Source organism: Poecile atricapillus, chromosome 1 (genome assembly GCF_030490865.1).
Source record: "Poecile atricapillus isolate bPoeAtr1 chromosome 1, bPoeAtr1.hap1, whole genome shotgun sequence".
Classification (NCBI taxonomy): Eukaryota; Metazoa; Chordata; class Aves; order Passeriformes; family Paridae; genus Poecile; species Poecile atricapillus.
Window position 1 is genome coordinate 146,389,959 of NC_081249.1, and position 20,282 is coordinate 146,410,240.

General features: G+C 37.7%; 1 protein-coding gene across 7 annotated transcripts in view; it reads right to left on the reverse strand.

Annotated features, from left to right (window-relative positions):
• SIPA1L1 (signal induced proliferation associated 1 like 1) overlaps positions 1 to 20,282 on the reverse strand; it is a 199,477-nt gene that overhangs the window by 18,761 nt on the left and 160,434 nt on the right. For all 7 annotated transcript variants that reach the window (XM_058842505.1, XM_058842487.1, XM_058842514.1 and 4 more), the window contains 5 exons: positions 18,880 to 19,155; positions 10,666 to 10,815; positions 5,966 to 6,090; positions 3,161 to 3,279; positions 343 to 782 (listed from right to left, as the gene is read on the reverse strand). In XM_058842505.1, coding sequence (XP_058698488.1) covers positions 343 to 782; positions 3,161 to 3,279; positions 5,966 to 6,090; positions 10,666 to 10,815; positions 18,880 to 19,155 — 1,110 coding nt within the window. The remainder of the gene's footprint in view (positions 1 to 342; positions 783 to 3,160; positions 3,280 to 5,965; positions 6,091 to 10,665; positions 10,816 to 18,879; positions 19,156 to 20,282) is intronic.

Genomic DNA, 20,282 nt, shown 5'->3' on the forward strand with positions numbered 1-20,282 from the left:
TCATTAATAACATGGACTGATCTCCTTTATGATCCACACATGAACCGCAGCTGTTGCAAGATATTCCTCATGAACACATCAGACATGTCTGTCTTAAGGATAGCTTAGAAGCAGCAGTTTAGTACAGAATATGCTCTTAAAGACTTAGTACTATAAGCAGTAGCAGATGGAAGACTAAAGGTCCTAATTTTCAAGCATTCTGAACAGTGAAGTCTTTCAAAACACTGATTAACCTAAGTAGAGCCCCCTCTCTTCAACATCCACTTCTCACTTTTGACAGGTTAGAGAGTGAGAATGGGAAAATAAGTGTGGGGGGGCAATCATACAAGAGGTGAAAATTACCTTGTATGTGAGACAGCATCACTTAAACTGTAAGCACTGTTCTCCCTTGTGAGAGGGTTGGAGGCTGGCTGACTCTTGCTGTGAATATCCAGGCTGAGGGAAGATTCAGCTTTCCGGTCCATGTGGCTGTCCTTTTCTAATGTCCTGTCTGCAATAGAGACCACTTCGCTGGAGCTGTGCCACAGCGGCGCCACCTTCTCCTTGGCCAGCCCTGTCCGGGGCGATGTGGCGGCGCCCAGGGAGGCGGTGCTGCCGTGGCTGGGGCCGTAGGAAGTGGTGTCTATGCCGCTGTCAGCTGACGTCCCTTGAAGGTAGTTGTAGCTGTTCAGCTCCGATTCCGTGCGCTCTCCACTGTCATACCATTTCTCATCGCTGTGAGCACTGGAGGCATTGCTGGAGAGTGTATTGCTGCTGGAATGGCTGGAGTAGTGGCTGTCAGACTACAGAAGAAACGACAAAATTATGACAATGGAGAGGGGGAGATGAAGGGTTACAAAAGCCACCACTGTACAGTAGGAGCTCTCCTACCTGGAAGAATTGGATAGATACATGGAGCAGACTAATAAACTCTAAAAACTTGATTCCAACACAACGCACATCCTCTGTGCTGAGTGCACATAAACTTTTCTTATGGATTTGGAAGGCAGGAAAAGCCCAAGTTGTTTGTATTATGTCCCAAAATACCTTGTGGTAGTTCCTTTCAAGCATAGTTCTGCTCTGCAATGAAATTGGCTGAGCAATGTAGACTTTGACTTGGTTTATAACTACAATAATTAAAAATATTTTAAGACTACAATGTTTTAGAACATGAAATAGAACCAATCCACAGAAAGTGCATGCTATTTTAGTAATCCAACTAAACTTTTTTTTAGTAATCCATCCAAACTTTTTGCCTATCAAAAAGTCAAAGATGACCATAGCCACTTCTCTTCCTCCTCTTGGCATTAGTGTATCTTTCTTCCTCAGCAGGAGTGTCCTTTGCAAATGACCAGTGAGACATCATTTAACTAATGTGAAATTGTTGTCCAAAAAGCAGAACTGCCTGAAAAGAAGCTTTAATGTAATGCTTTTAAATTATTCTGTCAGGGCATGCCAATGCGTGGCTGGTTTGTATGTCCTTGGTTACAGACCACTCTTACAAAGAAACTTAATGTCCTTAATTTCATAGTGTTGGAATATCCCATTTCAAGAAGGATTTCTTGTCATACACTTACTGCTAGGTAGCTCATCTACCTTTGGGGTATTTATATCCATTTGAATTCTACTGAACTTAACTAAGATCTGATCATCTACAGAATCAGAACTGAAGCAGTAGGCAACAGACCTGATGGATGACCACATCGCCTGGGAAAAAGGGAATTGATGGAAAGGAGACTTAAAAGTTTTCTATTTGTCTACCCCTCTTTTACTGAGCAGACTAAGACAGAGATCCCAGACAAATATAAAAAGAACATACAGCATCTGTTTTCAGAAGGAAATAGGGAACAGATGCATACTGAGAACAAGGAATCATCCGTATCCATGTCTTTTAATATACTAAAGAAAGAATTGACAGGAAAATGGGGGAATATGAAGTTGATCTGGACTCCTAGTTATCTCCAATTAAAGTTACTTTTCTTCATTAAGAACTTCATCACTCGCATATCCATCTGTCCACATTATAAAGATTTATTTTAACAATGACTAAACTGGAATAATGCAAGCATTATTAATTCCAGTGTTGCACTTGGCACTCAAACTAATGAGTTATGTATTACATCACTATGCAGTCAAATACATCTCATGAAAAACAGGTCAATCTGAATTTAAAAACTAGTCTGTGCTTCTAAGAATATGAAGACAGGTGTGCTACTGTACAGGTTTCTTTGGTATTTTCTTTTTAAAATAATAAATACGTGTTGTTATGAATTAATAATCTAGAAGCAACACTGCCAATTGCATTGAAAGAATAATGTTGGCAAGCAGGAGCAAATTAAAGACTTGGAACCAATTAAAGGCTTTCACATATCTAAATAAATGCAAGTAATACTTTCAGTAACATCATGCAACAACTCTTATTTTGTAAGAGCTGTATAAGAGTATTTTAGCTTGTTGTACAAATAAAAAGAGTGATACAGCTTATTGAGTAATTTAAAGCTTAAAGTGTGCTTCTTTTATTACAGTGACTTCAATAATTTTCAAGACATTTTAAATCTATGAATTTTTGCTGTACTTATCTATCTCTCTGTATATAAAATGGGAAGTGACAGTCTCCACAAAGGCATGAATAGTTAACTCTGCAGAGACAGAAAGACAGAATTTACCATTTAGAACTTCAAAACAAATAAATAAGTTGTTTTTTTTCAGCAGGATTCCAGGAGTCCTTTCAGACAGACTTCCAACAGTTTCTAAGGTACATTGTGAAAAAGGAGAAAATGAAAAACCAAAACCAGTATTCTGTCTCAAAGCAGCAGCTTTCTGGGCACTGCATTAGAAGATACACTAGTTAAACTGTAAGTCTTACATATGAGATCTAGGAATAGCTTTGCAAATTTCTACAAATCCTTTACATCACACAAGATAACAGACAAGACGTTGCTTTGCTCTTCAACTGGCAGCAAATCTTTATTAACTAGTAAATATTTCAATATGCTGTCATGTAGGATTTAGGCACCAACAGGCCTGCTCTACTGCATTCTCCATGTTCTCGTAAGGAACAGACTTTTTTTTTTTTTTTTAAACTGACACTCTAAATATAACTTTGAACAACCCTTTTGGTATCAAGAGCTTGTGGAGCAAAAGCAAAACATTAAATAATTCCTTTTTTAGGGTAACTTACATGACCCTGCTTATTTGGAGATAAGTGTACCACGGGGTCCTGTCTCATCAGTCTTCCACTGGGGCTCTCTCGGAAGGATGGCAATACTTTTGAGACTGCTGGGAGATGGCACGTTGGCTCTGCAACACAGCACACAACCATGGACTGAGAGAGCAGTGCTGCAAGCTAAGAAAACATGTAACCTCATTTTCCACTGCAATTTTTCCAACACTGCCTTAGACAAAACCAGTTACATATTGTGACAGAACACAGGGGAGGAAGTGGGGGCCCATTCCTGCCGGGTGTAAACCATTAAGGCTTCATGAAAAATCAGCTGCCACCATTCTGACTTTTGTTAGAAAAACCTGAACAGTATCATGCCCCCACTGTCCAACAGCACTATATCAGAGCATTAAAACAGCAGACTATTCACTTTCACAGGGTATTGACACTGGAGCTCTAAATGTCTGATAACTGCTGACAAGAGATTTAAAAGACTGAACACACACATTTCCTTAAATGGCATTCTATGCAATGCAGGTCAATGGCAAAATCAGTGATCATCTAAATGAACATATTTTCCCCAGGAGAAGTATTACACATATTTCTTACCAAAGCTGAGTTAAACAAACATTTTCTAATTGAAGATAGTGGGGAGAAAAAAAAAAAAAAAAAAAAAAATCTCTTGATACAATACTATCTTAAACATTACTGGCTGTGAATGTGGAAACTGCACAGATGTACAAAAGGAATAATTATTAAACTAAACCTGACAAAAGTGAATGGAAAACTAATCATTCATCTTGCATGAACACTCAGAAGAGTGTACTTGGCCAATAAAACTTATTTTCCCAGGAGATAACTGTGGAGGTCTAGAGGGTGTTCAGATACAGCCTCTTAGGTAGGTAATTGCCTTTCCAGAGCCCAAGGTCAGTATTTTAAAAAGAATCTCTCTCAGTTATGAGTTATTACATATACTTCTATATATATTCTCCATTTCTAAAAATGTTCCTTTTAAGTAGAATATCTGCTTACAAACATTAAGTACTTAACAATATCCATTGTAAATAGAAGTATTTTCTCCAGCACAGCTACAGTTTGTTCATCTTGATCTGCAGCATTATGAGCTTTTTAAAAAACAAATTAAAGTTGTGAATTTTTAAAAGAATAATAATGATAATACCAGTAATATCATCATCAAACTTGATCTCCCCTGCCAAGTGGCAGCAAACAGTGTTGGTGAACACAGAACAAAGGTGATCTGTAGCAAAGGAGAGGCCAGGAAGGTGTCTGGATTCTCTACATCTAAAGCCTTGTTTACCCTGAGACACATTATCCCAAGTGGAAATGTACTTATTTGTCATAAAATCAAACTTTAACCTAGATTCATCAGATTGACAATAAAATCTCCAACCAGAGATGAAGCTTCCAACTCTGTGAATGCAGGACAATACACAAGAGATAAAAGAAAGGGATTTTATGTCACTGTGCATTTCTCATTCTTTGCCAAATGCTCACACCATCTCTCCTACAATGCAATTTTTCCTATTCTTTCTGGCCTTATTTATTTTGCTAATATGTTTACACCTGACACTGTAGAGCAGAACTTGTTGGCAGCTCCACTCAGTACCAGCACCACCACACAACTGTTGGTCTGCAGAAGTAATGCTAAGCAAAAGATCCTTTTTACATGTGTCATTACCATCACACGGTTTCAAAACATATGCAATTAAAATTGTTCTGTCAAAATGAGAACTGCAGATCAGTATAATCACAGTTTTTTATTGAGAAGTATGGGTGTTGTGAGGGAGGGACTGACAGATGGCTTTGATAAGAAGGCACAGCTTACTGAGGTTGTGAAGGTGTGTGAACCAAGAACATCCTCAGAACCAGAGGCTGGCAGCATATGCCTTCAATTCCTCATCTCACTGAACTGTATTCTCTCTTAAACACTAGTGTGTTTGTACAGTGATGCAATAAAAAAGTATGGAATTCCATACTTTTGTTAATTGTTAATAAAAAAAGTTGAAGAAACACAATCTAGTAACCTTGGCCAGGGTCATCATGTTAGAAAAATGCTGTTTGTAGATAGGAGATTTTCACTGATGTTAGTCTTATTTGTAATCATTTCAAGTCAAGCCATGGCTGTAACAGAAGGCTTATGTGCAAGAACTTCAAATGAAGGCCTAACAACATAAATTCTCTGTTCCTAGATGTTATGTAGTTAATACATCCCTCAGCTGACAGCTTAATTGCCATGTGCAGTGAAAATGTATACATTTGTGGAAGGTGATTACCTACCTATAGATTTACTTCACTATTTAAACTTCAGCTGCATTTTTTCCATTTTACACATGGTATTTTTATAACTTCAATGATCAAATAATCAATTTGCATTTAAATAACACCATTTGAAAAGGAAGCATCACGAGCACTTTAGACAAAGTAAGCAAAAATTAAACTAAGCTAAGCTGCTCAGGAGAACAGGTAAGGTCAAACAAGTCCTCAACAGCAAGACAAATTAATAAGTGTTTCTGCCCAGCCGCTTCTAAAAGGACGGAGTGCTTCAGGGTAAAAGCATTGAGGCAGATTTAATCCCACAATCAAATAAGGAAATGAAATCAGTTCCTCCTCAGGTGATACTCATAGGTCTCAAGGAAGCAGACTGCAGAAGTTTCAGTGCACGCCCCAGACCTAATTATTCATCTCAATGAACAAGGTTAACTTTCAAAGCCGCTGAAAACACCGCGCTTAAGGGGGTTCTGTGTCTGCCAGGAGAGGCAGTGCCAAAGTCACCTCGTGGCCCGTGCAGAGCTCAGTACGTACCCATCTGGTCAGCGATGCTGTCCTCGCTCCTCTGCCAGCTGGGCGTGGATTTGCCGCTGCCGCCCGTGTCCGACTGCGTGTTCTGCCTGTCAATGGAAGCGGGGGATCTACGGCTAATTCCAAACCTGTTCTCCCCAAAACACAAAGCACACCGTCATTTTAAATATACATGAAACTCACACAACTGAGAAAAAAAAAAAGCACTTTGAAGAAGCCAGTGTCAAACAACAGGGCAAACCAACACATAGCACAAATGCTTGAGGGATTTATGATGCTTTACCATTTCATTTTTGTGGTAGCTCTCCAGACCCATTTATCAGCTGTAATGCATAAGATTACAATATACATTAATTTATTGAGCATCCTTGGTCAAGAACAACTGGTTACAATGCTACATCTAAAAAAAAAAAACAGATCAAAACATCAAGAAAGAAAATTATGTGGTTTTATTTACACAGATGTTTACATGAAAAGGTGACCAGACTGTTACATGGTTGTAGAAAACTCACCACAGTGAGTAAAATGCAAAGGTTTGAATAAAAACCACATAGGGAAATGAGGCGCGTTTATCGGGAAAGATTGGATCCTTTCAACTACCTCAAACTAGTCAAAGAAAGCATCAGAAACTTTGTTGGGACAATCCCATGGATCTCAGCCACTTCCCTGGGTTCCAACCAAGAGAGTAGTAAGGTCATACCTCTGGGTCATGCAGACATATGCCAACAACATGGATTTGTTTGGGACAATATTAACACTGCCAAATATTTTAAATAAGCCTCTATAAAGTCGACTGTTGAGTATGGATTCCCAGATCCTGGGGATTATAAATGCTGTAAATTCTTAAATTATTTGATCATAAAATAATCTGAGTGGATTAGTGCAAACTAAATATAGCTGCAAAAAAGTAGTGAGACATACACCTATTGCTGTAAAAGAAAGCATACAGAGCAAAATGAAAACTCTGTTCAATGGACTTTGCAAATCCTGCCAGATTAGGCAGATGGATTTCAGAAAGATGAATAAAGACAGAGTAAACTCAAGGAGAACAAGCTAATGACAAAAGAAAAACACCGTGCCCCTGTGCCACACTGAAGCCTACATGCCTCATATGTCTAAAAGCCTGTAAAACTTTAAATCTAAAGTTCTGTACTACATATAAATCACTTATAAGTCTCTCTAAGAATTATAGCTGGGTTCAGAAATAGCAGATCAATCATTAAGAATTCATTAAGAATAATGCATTTCTGAGATTTTTTTTTTAATCAGACATGCCCTGAAGGAAAAAGAAAATCTTCCAACTCTTCATGCACAGAATAACACACAAAATAATTACAAACTGATATATCATCTCATATCAATGAGTTTCTCTAGTTGTAATGTCTAATAAAATGAGAGAAAATAAAATACCCCAACTGTGCTGTCTACTCACTCTGTGATTTACAGACTGCCCCACACTATCTCCAATATCAGACACCTTCCCAGCTGTCAGAACAAGCTCAATGTGGTTATCCCACCTGAAGTTCCCACACTTATTAACTCAAACAAACCCACCACAGCAACATCATACAAGTCAGAACAATAAAATCCCACTCCCATCCTCAAAGACAAGCAACTGGAACATGCCTGTAATGTGCAGCACCTATGGAAATTTCACCCTTTTAAAAATTCACCCAAACATGATCATACTTCCCTTCTGTTCATTGCTCCCTAATACAGCCAGCATAGATTTTGATGAAATAAAAAAGCGAGGAAAACCTGTATATATCTGCCTTCTGAATATGAACAATTTACATTGAAATTAGGCAAAAAGTACCATTTTTCCTTTTCCAGTCACACAGACTAAGCAGGATTTCACTTATCAAATACCTAAATTAAACATGATTAATTCAACACTAATTCGAGATACGTATAAAAAGTCTAAACACAGCATTTCAAAGGTGATTGATTTCTTAAACACTGATCTGTGGTCTAACTTTGAAGATTTGTAAACAAACTCTCATGGGAAGAATATAATTTCATGACAAAATAACTAGAAGGTGGCATCTAAAAGAAAAAGCCAAACCCCAAACAAATCTTGGTGCAATTAAGTTGCACTGCATCAATATTTTGCTTTCTCTTGTGATGTCCTCTTACCTAACCTCCATAATGCTCATATGTATATAATCTGTAAATCTATGCATGATTAAATTTTACATTTCACGATCATTTATTGTAGACACCACAGCGAGCACATGAATACAGCATAAGTATACAGAACTCACATATGCACATCAGGATCAATCTGGATGTTCTCAAAGGCACTGAAGTTTTTGCCTAAACCCAGTTTAGGATATGGATCAATAATCTAGAGGCAGGAATTACTGCTTGTACCAATATCTGACAGAGGCTGGACTCACCCATTCTCCTGGTCAGTTAAATTTCAGAAACCTTCCAATTCTGTCTCCCTGTGTAACAATAAATAAATGTATACACAAATGGTGAGGCTGAGATTTCCTGCATTGGGAAGTCTCAGAGAATGGCATACCTAGAGCACGCTGGAACTTCACTTCTGGAAGATTACCTTCAGGACATGGCTCCTCCTTGGCCCTTACTCCAGCCCATCATTCCCTCTAACATTCATCATTCCCTCTCACATCTTAGGAACTGAATATTACAATCTCTCTCCCCTATTGTAACAACACATCCAGGGTAATGCTGACCAGCATTCTGGGACACCAAACATCATTGGAGAGCTGCCCTGAACCTGCTCTTTCAGACCAATCTCAACAGAAGATGCACATGGAACAGCAGTGGTTTTTAGCAAAGGGACAGATATTAAATTGCTTCTTGAGGCAAGTAAAACATTCCTTCACAATCACATTTTTCATGCTTTCCATTTAGCCTGGTAGATGTTTGGGAACTCCTGAGTAAGTATGATTCATGTGTACAAGGACAGTATGAGAAGCAAAATGCTTTTGTCATAGAAATAGAACAGAAAAGTAAAATAACTGGAGTTAAGCAATTGGGGCTTTTTTGAAGAGCACCCAATAAAGAACATGTAAACTTCATGTATTAATTGTTTCTTTCATTATTCCATTTAAACTGTGTTACCTTGCAGTGAATTAAAACTTCAACCCCAAAATGACAGTATAGTCAAGGTTTCTAGGACACATCTCTGCTGAAATTGCAAATGCTTGAAGAATGCTGTAGTGACATATGTGTATAATTAACTTAAAAGATTGAAAAGGGTTGGGATGGGTGCTGGTGTGCTCTGAGGACAATTCAAAACAAACCTTCAAGTGTGTCAAAATCCTTTCTTACTCAAGCAGCTATGGTTGTGATGGTCTAAGGACATACGGCAGCAATAGGTTTTTTGTAGTGCAAATGACGTAGTCAGAAAAGAGCGAACGATATTGGGAGCACAAGCTGCTCATCGCAATTCAAGGTAACACAGAAATGCTGCTGGCGTGATGTGAATGAGCCAGCAAGTCTACAGAGGATAAAGAGGTTAAGTGCCTTTTTCCAGCTGCAGAGCCCTGCATACACCTATATCTTGTGTTTCCTTAGAGCAAAGTTTAACAGGTTTAAGAGCAAATCTCCTAATGTCAGGACTTAGCACAAACTTAAATAATGACCCTGAACAGGCCTGATAGCATCATGAATCAAAGCCTTCATGAAAGAGAGCAGCAGAGAAGAGATTGACTCTTCATAAAACCTCAAACTGAGCTGCAGGAAGGACAAGCAGGACAAATCTTCAGTGCTGTGGAGCAAGGAGTAATTTTTCAAACACATGCTCAAAACAGTGTTCTCCGGACTGACACAGAGCACCTAGAGGCAAAAGACAGTGCCTTGTACTAAGCAGCTCCTGACAATGGCATTTAATCCTACTAATAATATTTTGTAAAACAGAGAGAAAGATATTTCTACTTTATAAAAGACCCAAACCAAAATGAATTACACACAATGACCTGCAAAGTACTCAAGAATACTTCAGAGGGAAGCTTTGCAGTGTGAACTATCAGCAGTTTTGCCCCTTAACCTTTTCTGTAGGAAGTAATTTGAAATGTAGTAGACAGCTCTTCTGCTGCCAATTATTTTTTTCTCTACTTGGAGATCTTTGATTTATTGCTCCTTCCAGTGCTCTCTGAAAATGATACAGATTTAATTTCTTCTTCTGCAAGTTGCATTAGAGAGTTTGAAGATTTCTGATAAGTTGGAAGCCTTAAGACAGAATGACCGTGAATATGTGAAAAAAGCTAGCTGTGGATTAATTAGCACTTTTGTGCCTCCACATCTAAGTCTTAGGTGCACTCAATACTACTTTGCTTCAACTATTAACTGACTGCAAAGTCCCAAACCTATTACTTCTTTTTATTTTAGGATCTTAACCTATGAAAGGAAGCAATTTGCCACATGAAACCAGCACCTTTAATGAAGGTACTGAAATATATATAAGTTCCTCTGTGTAGTAACCTGAGCAGCTGTAGACTAGGATCAGAGAGAGCAGTTAGGCTGAAAGGTAAAAGTGGAAGCAAGGGACTTTTTAAAACTGGCTTTTTCAGGAAGCTTGACAGTGATATTTGAAAACAGCCATGGTTTAATGCATGTAAACAACGGCTGACAGGAGCCCGTGTAAGCACTCCTTGAGTACACATTACAACAAATGGAACAGGGAACAAAAAGTCTGCCAAAACAGAATATGTAAAAAGTCTGGTGCCTACCCTTCTGGCATAGATTTTTGTCTGTATGTGCCTCCAGTAGAGCCAGTGTCACTGGAGGAGGATAAGTTGCTTGGAGAGTTACGGCATTGCTGCGATCTTGCTAAGGCGATGGAGGAAACGGTGACGTAGACATCGGAGCCAGGGGACAGCCTGTGCAGAGCAAGGGAAACCTCACATCAGCAAGATCACAATGCAAGGCACGCTCAACAACACCCTGCAAATTGCCTAAGCTGCAAGCAGTGGCATCATGGAGACGGCAGAAATCCTATCAGTTCAAGGATCAGACATTTCCCCCTTATTAATCTACTGGAAACCATGAAAAATCAACTGTAAAAACCTAGATGCATGGGAAGAAAGAAAGGCCAATGTGGGAAGGAAATACTGGCACGTGCTAGGGAAACATTCTGGTTTCTAAAGTCTGTTGTCACAGATTGATTGTAAAGAATAAGGAAACATGACATTCCTCATCAAAATACCAAATAGAAGAAAATATTTCTAATTCTCAGAAAACTCTTGCCTGGAATTTAAACTAGCTGTTGTGAGATGCCTATGCAAACTCTTCCAAGAGTATCAAGTTTACCTCTATGTCACCAAACTTGTTCACAGTAAAACACAAGGACTAAAAAATTGCAATGCAATCTATACATACCACATTAAAATTCTCCCTAAAAACTTAACATTCTAATATAAAACTATCTCAACAGACCAAGAACTCTTTAAAAAACACAGATTTGAGTCACAGGCAGCCTTTATCTGTCAGAATAACCATACAGCAAATAAATAGTCTAGAACTGCAACACATGCAGCTGGGCAGAATGGCTGGAAGCAGCAGGCTTACACTGCCCAACTCGTATCCTGTTCTGTAGTCAAAGCTTTTTTAGATAACTGCTAGCTTTGTGCATTTTGTTTCCCAAACCCCAGCAGAATTCACTGCTGCTAGCTAGTTCTTTGTTCTACTCGGTCGTGACTGAAGCTATTCAAAACTTTTGCAGTGATTTAAGTGAAGTTTGAGTTATGCCATTCACAAACATCAAATTTCTACTGTGAACAAAAGCCTTTTTTAATTTTATCTAGGAAAAACATTGTAATTTCCAGAAGCTAAATAATTTAATATTTGAAATATAGATCATAATTTCAGTGAAACATATAGATAAAGTGCCTCAGCACCCAACTCAGGTCTGAGGATTCAGAAGACCTTAGCCTAGCCATTTAATCTGTATCTCTCAAGGAGTGGCAGATTTTAAATTAGCCCTCACCAGAACACTGTAAAAACTTGAAAAGTTAAAAAAAACTTTTGAAAATTAAAAAACACCAGTGCATTGATTAATGTTCCTTATGTATGTGTATATATCAAAACAGTGTGTGCATATATATTTATATTTACATGTATACATTATATATACATACATTTATATCAAATAGGCATTGTCCTCCTAAGTACTTTGCAAAAGAGCAGTAAACTAATAAAATCTTAAAATGGAAAGAGCAGTGGGACTGGATCACAGATCTTGATCACCTGGAATTTCATGAAGTGCATATAGTAATAGTAACTTTTTTTCTGAAACAAAAGAGGAATTATCTAAGGTCTGACCACGGTAAGTACTATACCAAATCAGGTAATGCCTTTCTAGTCTACCAAACATATTTTAACTTATTCCACATTTATCAAGAAATTATTCTAAAATATTTCATTGCTAAGAACATGGTTCAAGACTTGAAAACTTGGGGACCCATAAGCCAAACAGTTTGTTTTCCCAGAATCACTCCTATAAAAAGAAAAAAACCATAGTTTGGCCACACAAAAATGCACTTTCATTAGCATTTGCTCACCTATAAAAAAGGCACACACATTTAAAATCAGTTATGCTTGCAGAGCAATACACAGTTTAAAAGTATGACCTTTTTTCCAATATTTAATTAGAATTGATGTCAAGGAAACCAATTACTTCTAGAATAATTTCTGTAAAATGATTTCCTGTTGAAAAATGCTTACGTTTTCATTTCAGATTCAGCTATGCCTTTTCTTTATTTCCTATGCCTTACCAAAAAGTGACAGCACTGTTCAGAAGGAACATCAAGATTTCAGAGCTATGTCACAGAGTTCTAACTTATTTACAAAGATGAAAGACCTTGAGGGCAAACAAAATTGTATTACAAATTGTGGTCTGAACAATAGAGATGAACAATCAGTCAGGTAGGATATTCTTTTATTTAAAGCAGAAGCATATTTTTGTTAGCACTGTTCACATCTGCACTAAAACACACTAATTCTATAAGACATTTCAATTTGTGTGAAACATAGAAAAGAACTTTAGAGCAAATTAGTCCAAATTGACTTTTTGAGTTGCTTTGAAACCTTTTGATGAAAGGTACTTCCCAAGACAAAAGGTGTATTGTGTTGTGTTAGCAGTATTCCCCTACAGCTAAAATAATCTGATCCTGCCTTTTATTTATAATTAAAAGCCATACTAAAGCAGGCTCTTATCTATTTCAAAAGAGAGTTTTAAGAAGAAATGCCAAAACGGTTAAGTGCATGAGTCCCACAATTAAATTTAAAATTAGGCCAAGCGTCCATTACATTAAACAGATACAATTACATTGCAGTCAATTGAACTGGGATTATCCCATGCATGATTTAGTTCTAACAGATCTAGTTCATCCTGAAAGAACTGGTTGAGTCTTGCCAAGTATGGGAAGAACATCATCTTTTGTGAAGGCAGTGAGTGGAATGGGCATACATTTATTTTGTTTAATATGACAACACAGACATTGAAAGCATCTACCTTGCTCTTAATAAATTAATTTCCATGTCATTAGCTGTAATTTTCCCCACATATTCAGCATGCATAGGTATGTAGTACACACATCATAACAAAAATGTCAGTCTAGGTCACTTTGTGCCTATGGCCTAAGGCACTCTAATTACAGGATCATGCACAGGTGCCTTTTCCTGTAAAACTCTACAGGCACAGGTCTTATACTGTGCTACAGCTTCTCTTGCAAGAGCTGCAGAACTCAGAAGCAAAGCAGGCTCAGGCTGGCAGAAGAGGAAAAATGGCCTTACAGTCAGTGCTGACTTGGCAAACTGAATTCTCTCTTTGCCCTTGCTGGAGCGCTCCAATGTGGCCACTACTGTATTTGTTAATGACAACTTTTCGTTTGTTGTTGCTAATTTTAATTTTTCAAAAGCCTAATTTGATTCCAAGGCCCACTATATCTCTGAGCTGAAATCTTCCTAAAACAGCTGAAGTCAACTGAGGCTATAATTTGAATATATAAAATATTAACAATGCTGGGCACACTTCCAAATATGAGATGGTCAAAATAAGTAGAACAAATAATTAGAACATAATTTAACTCTCCACCTTTGTTCTTAATCTGAAGAGGGCCAAAGACATCTCACACAAGAAATTTGGAAACTAAGTTTAATTAATACCCATGAAGCATTCAGAAACTATAGTAATGGGTGCCACTATAAAGCTTAGAGGGGAATTAGTAATGGCATCTTTACAGCAGGATTTGAATGTCATCCAGTAAATAAGGGACAGAGTAATGAAGAGGAAAAAAAAAATTAAATAGCTCCTCTTTAATGAGCTGCATCCACTGTGTGAATTGAATGAGGCAGATGTCCTCTGTTAAAAGAAATTCTTGTAATTTAATCAAAAGAAGCATCTGAATATACAGTTACACAAGTTCTAAAAAAATAGCACAGCAAATCTTAATTCTGGCATGCTTACCTTCCATGTGTTTGAGTTTTACAGTTCTAATAATACTGCAAGGCACAACAATTCCCTGCAAACGCTGTCTCAAATGCTCTCATGTTTAAAGGAAACCAATCCAATCCATTCCACTCAAAAAGGAAAAAAACCACAGCAATTTTGAGGAAGGGGATAGCAAATGAAACAGAAAATGCAATTATGCTGTCATGTTGTACCTTCTCGAGGTTTCTTTTTCAATTTGATCATCACCTTTCAGAAAACACATACTGTAACAAGAAAAGAAATAGAAGCAGGCAGTGGGACACCAGAGGTATAGAAGAGTTTGTGTATGAAGACACACTGAACAAGCTCTGTGGCTCCAGGGATTAGAGAAATTTATCCTCTCTGCTTCACTTCATCCAAACATGAATTACACTGGACCAAGCAAACAGTGATTACCCACTATCCCTCATGACAAAAGAACAAGCAGGTGGTCTAGAACTACCAAGAGACCAATCCAGGAACCTGGATGAAGAGATACCAACCCCAGCAGTACAGATGCACCCAGCTCCATGCAATCTTACACAGCAGACAGCCAAGGGACTGACAGACCTGGCAGAGAATCTTCCTTTACACTTGTAAGCATTTCTTGTGCTTTTCCCTGGTCCCCTTTGATGGCCCTTGTCAAACAAGAAAGACCAAATCTCGACATGACATGGCACAGCTCTTCTCAGATGTTTTTACATCGCAAGACTTTGGCCACACAGCCATGCATACCAACAAACCTTTGATTTTTCCACTGCTACATCCAGCTCTAGGTCCTGGAGCTGGTAGGAAGTGTGGTATATAATCTCAAATTAGTACATGTTTTAATTTGAAGAATGCTATGAGAACATTTAAATAACACATCTCCAAACCCTGTGAGGTAGGCAGTGTGCGTACTACAATGCTGACTTGATGGATGGCAAGATGAACACAGACACCTGTTTGTTTATATTTGGGAAAATGTCACTGATCAAGATAAACTGCAGCAGATTAGGATTTTTAGGTAATATATAGGAAGAGTTTAAAATAGAATCCACCTGCAGGAATTAACCTATAATCTACAACTGGCATAATTACTATCACTGACTACATGGGCATCATTCAAGTAAGTATGGAGTCTTAGGGCAAGACTGTGCTTGAAAGTCCTCAATATGACACAAAACCGATAAATGATATTGTTCTAATACTTCCAGACTGTGGGATTTTACTGCCAGTGTGTGACCACAGTCATGCTGTAATTCAGTTTTCCATTTGGATTAAAATATTGACTATGATCAGAAATCTTCAATTTAAGAGCCTTGAACTTTCATCCAACAGTACTCAACTGCAGACTGAAGTGCTCAGTTCCAGACTTAGGTCTTCAACATGCTTTTATCACTGATTTCCACACTTTTTCAAACATCTGTCAAATCAAGTGTTAGTTAAAACTGGTTTGAGTTTATGACAAATTAAGAACAGATTATTATCTACCATTATCTCTTCTCCTTTCCTTGCACAATGTTTATTGATAAAGTGTGGAAACCAAGTGTACAAAAACCCTGTAAATTTTGAAGAGTGGGGATAATAAATTTTAGAAGTCAAGCTCCATAATTACATGTTCTCCAATAACATTAGCTCTGGTTTACTTCACACATATGTGGTTTCTTGTTTTTAGCTTAACATATCCTTCTGATATTAATTCTGGGTTGTAAGTTATATAGTATCTGACGTGGAATAATTAATATTGTGAAATAAGCCACAACTTGGCATTTATTGAATTTATATTATTAGATTTTTCAGTCTTAATGTTGCAGCAACATTAGGGATTTATTTTAAGATTTATAAAGTTTTGGATTTTTTTTCCTGCCTATAAATAGCCACCCATATCAAAAATGAATGACAACATTCAAGGATCCAGGTACTATGAAGATCAGAGAAAATAAGCTAGTCAGCTGGGATACATGAAGACAATCCAAACAGGGCAAATTTAAGTACTCTGCTGGTTAGACACAGGACTGGGCATTTGTCTGCCTTCTAAGAATGAGGGATTGTCAAGCAACACACTCTCCCACCTACTATAGCAGTCTCTATGGGGAGACGATGTTTGGATGAATATGAAGTGAAATCCTCAAGAAATCCTCTAATGAAATTCTCAAGACTGGTAATGCAGATTTTAATTATTTCTAACACGTTTAAATGGACTAAAGGGACCAAAGCACAGCAGAGCACCATCACTACTGCCAGCACCAGAAACATGCACAGATTTCAGCACTTCCTCCTCAGTGTTCTTTAGGGTAAATATGAAAAATAATGGTGAAAAAACTAAACGAGACAGTAGTTAAGAAGGCTATGAAAATACCACCTTTGCTGATTTTAAGACTTTACACAATAAGAAGTATCTGACTTTCTGAAAAGCAAAGATTTCTTTTATCATGTAGAGAAAAGACAAATGAGTCTTGCAGTAAGCTTACTGTTGAGGTTTTTCCCCCTCTTGTATTTCTTTAAAATGACAAAAATGTATTTCTTCACTTTAACTGGAAAGACATTAACCTTATGCAAGTGATGATATATTTAAATTTGATTCACCCAAGACTAACATGTTTAGCAGACCAGAAAGATGAGAGAAGACATTTTTCAAGCATCCAGAAAAATTCCCACTGAAATTTAAAACCTACTTTGATAATATACTTTTAAGGATGAAAGATCCAATAGAACCCTTTCTGAATAATAATAAAAAGACTACTTAAAAGAATACCTAGAGGAAAAAAAAACAAACCAGCTACATGCCCCGAAAGTGAAGGAAATGAAAAGTCAAAGTTTCATTTTTTGAAAACAAATACTGACTAAGTAAATGTAATTTTCACTTTGCAAACATTTATCAGGCATAACCCACCTCTAGAAGCCTCCAGAGACTGGATAAATCTTGAATGCCTTAGGTGTGTGTGATGCTGCCCGCATACAATTTTATGCACAAGGAGCACACAGTTGTTAACACCCCTGCTCTCAGGGCAGCCAAAGGCTCCCTCTTCAACACAAGCCAACTTGAGACTGCACCCAAGCTCTCTAGTTAATACCATGATGAGATGGAAGCATCTGCAAAAATCAGCAACTCAACAGAATCTGACAGTCTCTCACTGCCTTAAGCTTTTCCCAAGTAATACTATACTTTCTGGAACTACACAAGGAGATTGCTCAGCATTGGAGAGAGTAAAAAACGTCACCAGCTCAGCTGTTCCTTCCAGTTCAGCATCTGCCTGTCTTCAGCTATAACAGGCAGATATAGCCTGTAGCCATGCAATTTTTATGCTGGTCCAAATATATCATTCAAGAATCAAGTCCAACATTTCAGTGGCTTCTGCAACCTTTTTTAACAGGCAATATAGCCAGGTTGTGAAATTATTAGTACCTTCAGTGTTGCAGGTTTTTTTTCCAACTCCCACAAACAGGAGCTTTTCAAGTCTATATTTAAGGAAAAGAAAGTAAGAATATTAAGTCCTTAGCAACGACTGTAATTTCCTAACAAGGTATCCAACACAGAAGTTTCAATTTCGCCTTGGTAGTTTCTTGGCTGTACCATCTTTGAACACGTTTTTCCATCCTCAGTTCTTCTGGACGTGAAAAAGATTTTAAGTTGTTTCATTACAACTCTCCTCTACATTTTCTACAATATGCGTCTTATTACCACTGCTTTATATTTTTCATCCACAAAGATGATCAGAACCTATCTAAAGCCCTTTTTCCCCTAAGGAATTGTCCAAAATAAGAAATACAAGCTATTAATGTGTTTCACTCCACAGATCTCACTACAAATGCAGAGGGAGATTTGTACAGATAATCAAAACAATGACAGTTCATTTGAATGCTATCAAATACATCTTTTTCCATGAAAGAATGAAAATACTGTGACATGATGGACCTGAAACCTTTATCTTAATAATTGTTTTCTTGTTTAAAGAACTCAAAACAACAAAAGACCCCAAAGCACCCTGGAGAAATCCAAACTTAGAACAATTTCTCCTCTTGCGTAAAATGTCTGAACACTCCCCAGTCAGATAAATTTGCTTTCTGTACTAGTCATAATTCTCTTGCTAAAAACCCTGTCAGATACTATTTCTGCCTTGGGTGCTTTAGGCGATTCCACCAAGCCTATGAACAAGATAAATTTTTCATTTACTTTTTCAAAATGCAGAAGTTCATGAACACTCAGCTCTAAAACTCTGACTGTAACTCATTTAAAACTTAAGTAACAATACAGCAGTTTCAGAATATCATCCAACACAGGAAAACATACCAACATGCTTCATTTTGTGGTTAATCGTGCCAGGAAAGGTATTTAATTTTGACTGTTGTTTCACTCATAGTCATGCTGTCTTTTGATTAATTAAAACCAAGATTAAAAGCAGTCTTCAGATACTTAGATAAAACTCCTGTGAATTTTTCCAGGCAAGATTCAGAGCAGCAATGAAAAGCCACTTGTGAATAAGACACGTACCTCCGGCTCTCCAACGGGCGCCCATCACTAGAGATGCTTCGCGGAATGTTGGCTCGTTCTGGGGGTGGCATTTTTCCTTCTCCTTTTCCAGAGCTGATCCTAGATGGTACTGGACTTTGGATTTGAGATGGTACCTGAGCCACATGAGGTCCCTGTCCTTTGCTCGTATTTCGCTGCCATTTGTTATTATTTCTGAAGGGAAATTTGAATTCATATGACATTCCTTCATTCACTTTGTACTCCATCACCGGCATACGGTAATTTTCTGAAGAACTCCTGGAAATGAAGACATTTAATATGCAGCTATAAAAAAAATAGAAAAAATACATCCTGTTCACAAGAAGAGAAATCTGAAGACAGAAGCTGAATCAATTCTATGGAAGTATGAGATTTTCCTTTATAAGAAATATTTATTTAACAAATTTTAGAAGGCTTGCACAAGAAAAAGAACTAGTGATGGTGAGAGTCTGCCTCTTTGTCCTGGTGAGTGATCCACAACAGACTACCATGGAATCTGCCTTGCTGGCCTTGCCCCTGATTCTCACCCATTAACAACCCTGTTGTCATCATCATTGAGCCTTCATAAATCAAACACTTCCTAACCCATTGCCTGTCCTTATCTATCCTTCCAGAAGAGTTCACAGCCATCCATTCCAGCATTCCAGTTGGTCAAGCTGGTACTCTCCATCTGATTACTGGGCTACAAAAGCTAAAAAGATAAGTTAGAAGGGTATCTCCTCTTCTTTAAAAAGCCGTGGGCTTTAGAACTTACCCACACCCAGACAAATAAGACCTGAAATGTTTGTTTTTGAGACACAGCTTTCTGATGCACAGACATTAGAAGACATGTCACATGAAAAAAGGAACTGCACATAACTTTCAAACACCTTTGGCTTTGGAGTACCTCAGTTGATAAATGTGCACATTATGAAAAGACTTGCTAGGAACTGTAGATGCCAATCCCCAAAGATGCCCATTGCTTCCTGAGGAACAGCACAGCATAAACATCTGACTAGAACAGGACATAAGCTGATGCAGCCTACACAAGAAGCAGGGAAAACTTCTGCATACATTTCAAATGAGGCTCTTGGAAAAAAGATGTGATCTTCCTCTTCAATTAGGATAATTTTGGTATTTCTCTTGACAAATGTATGTATCTCTGAGTGAATACTAAGTGAGTATGTTTTATCATGATTACTTTCTCTACATAGATCACTCTCTAATGCAAAGAAAAATAAAAAAAACAGTGCAAAATTTTGAACCCATAGCTCTTCCTCTAAGCAATTACACCATTAGGGGTGAGAAATAGTATCTCTTCCCTGCAAAAACAAAAAACAAGACAGAATTTGTTATCTGGCCATGCTGACATAAGCACGTTGTGCAGTCTAATAGGAACAGACAAA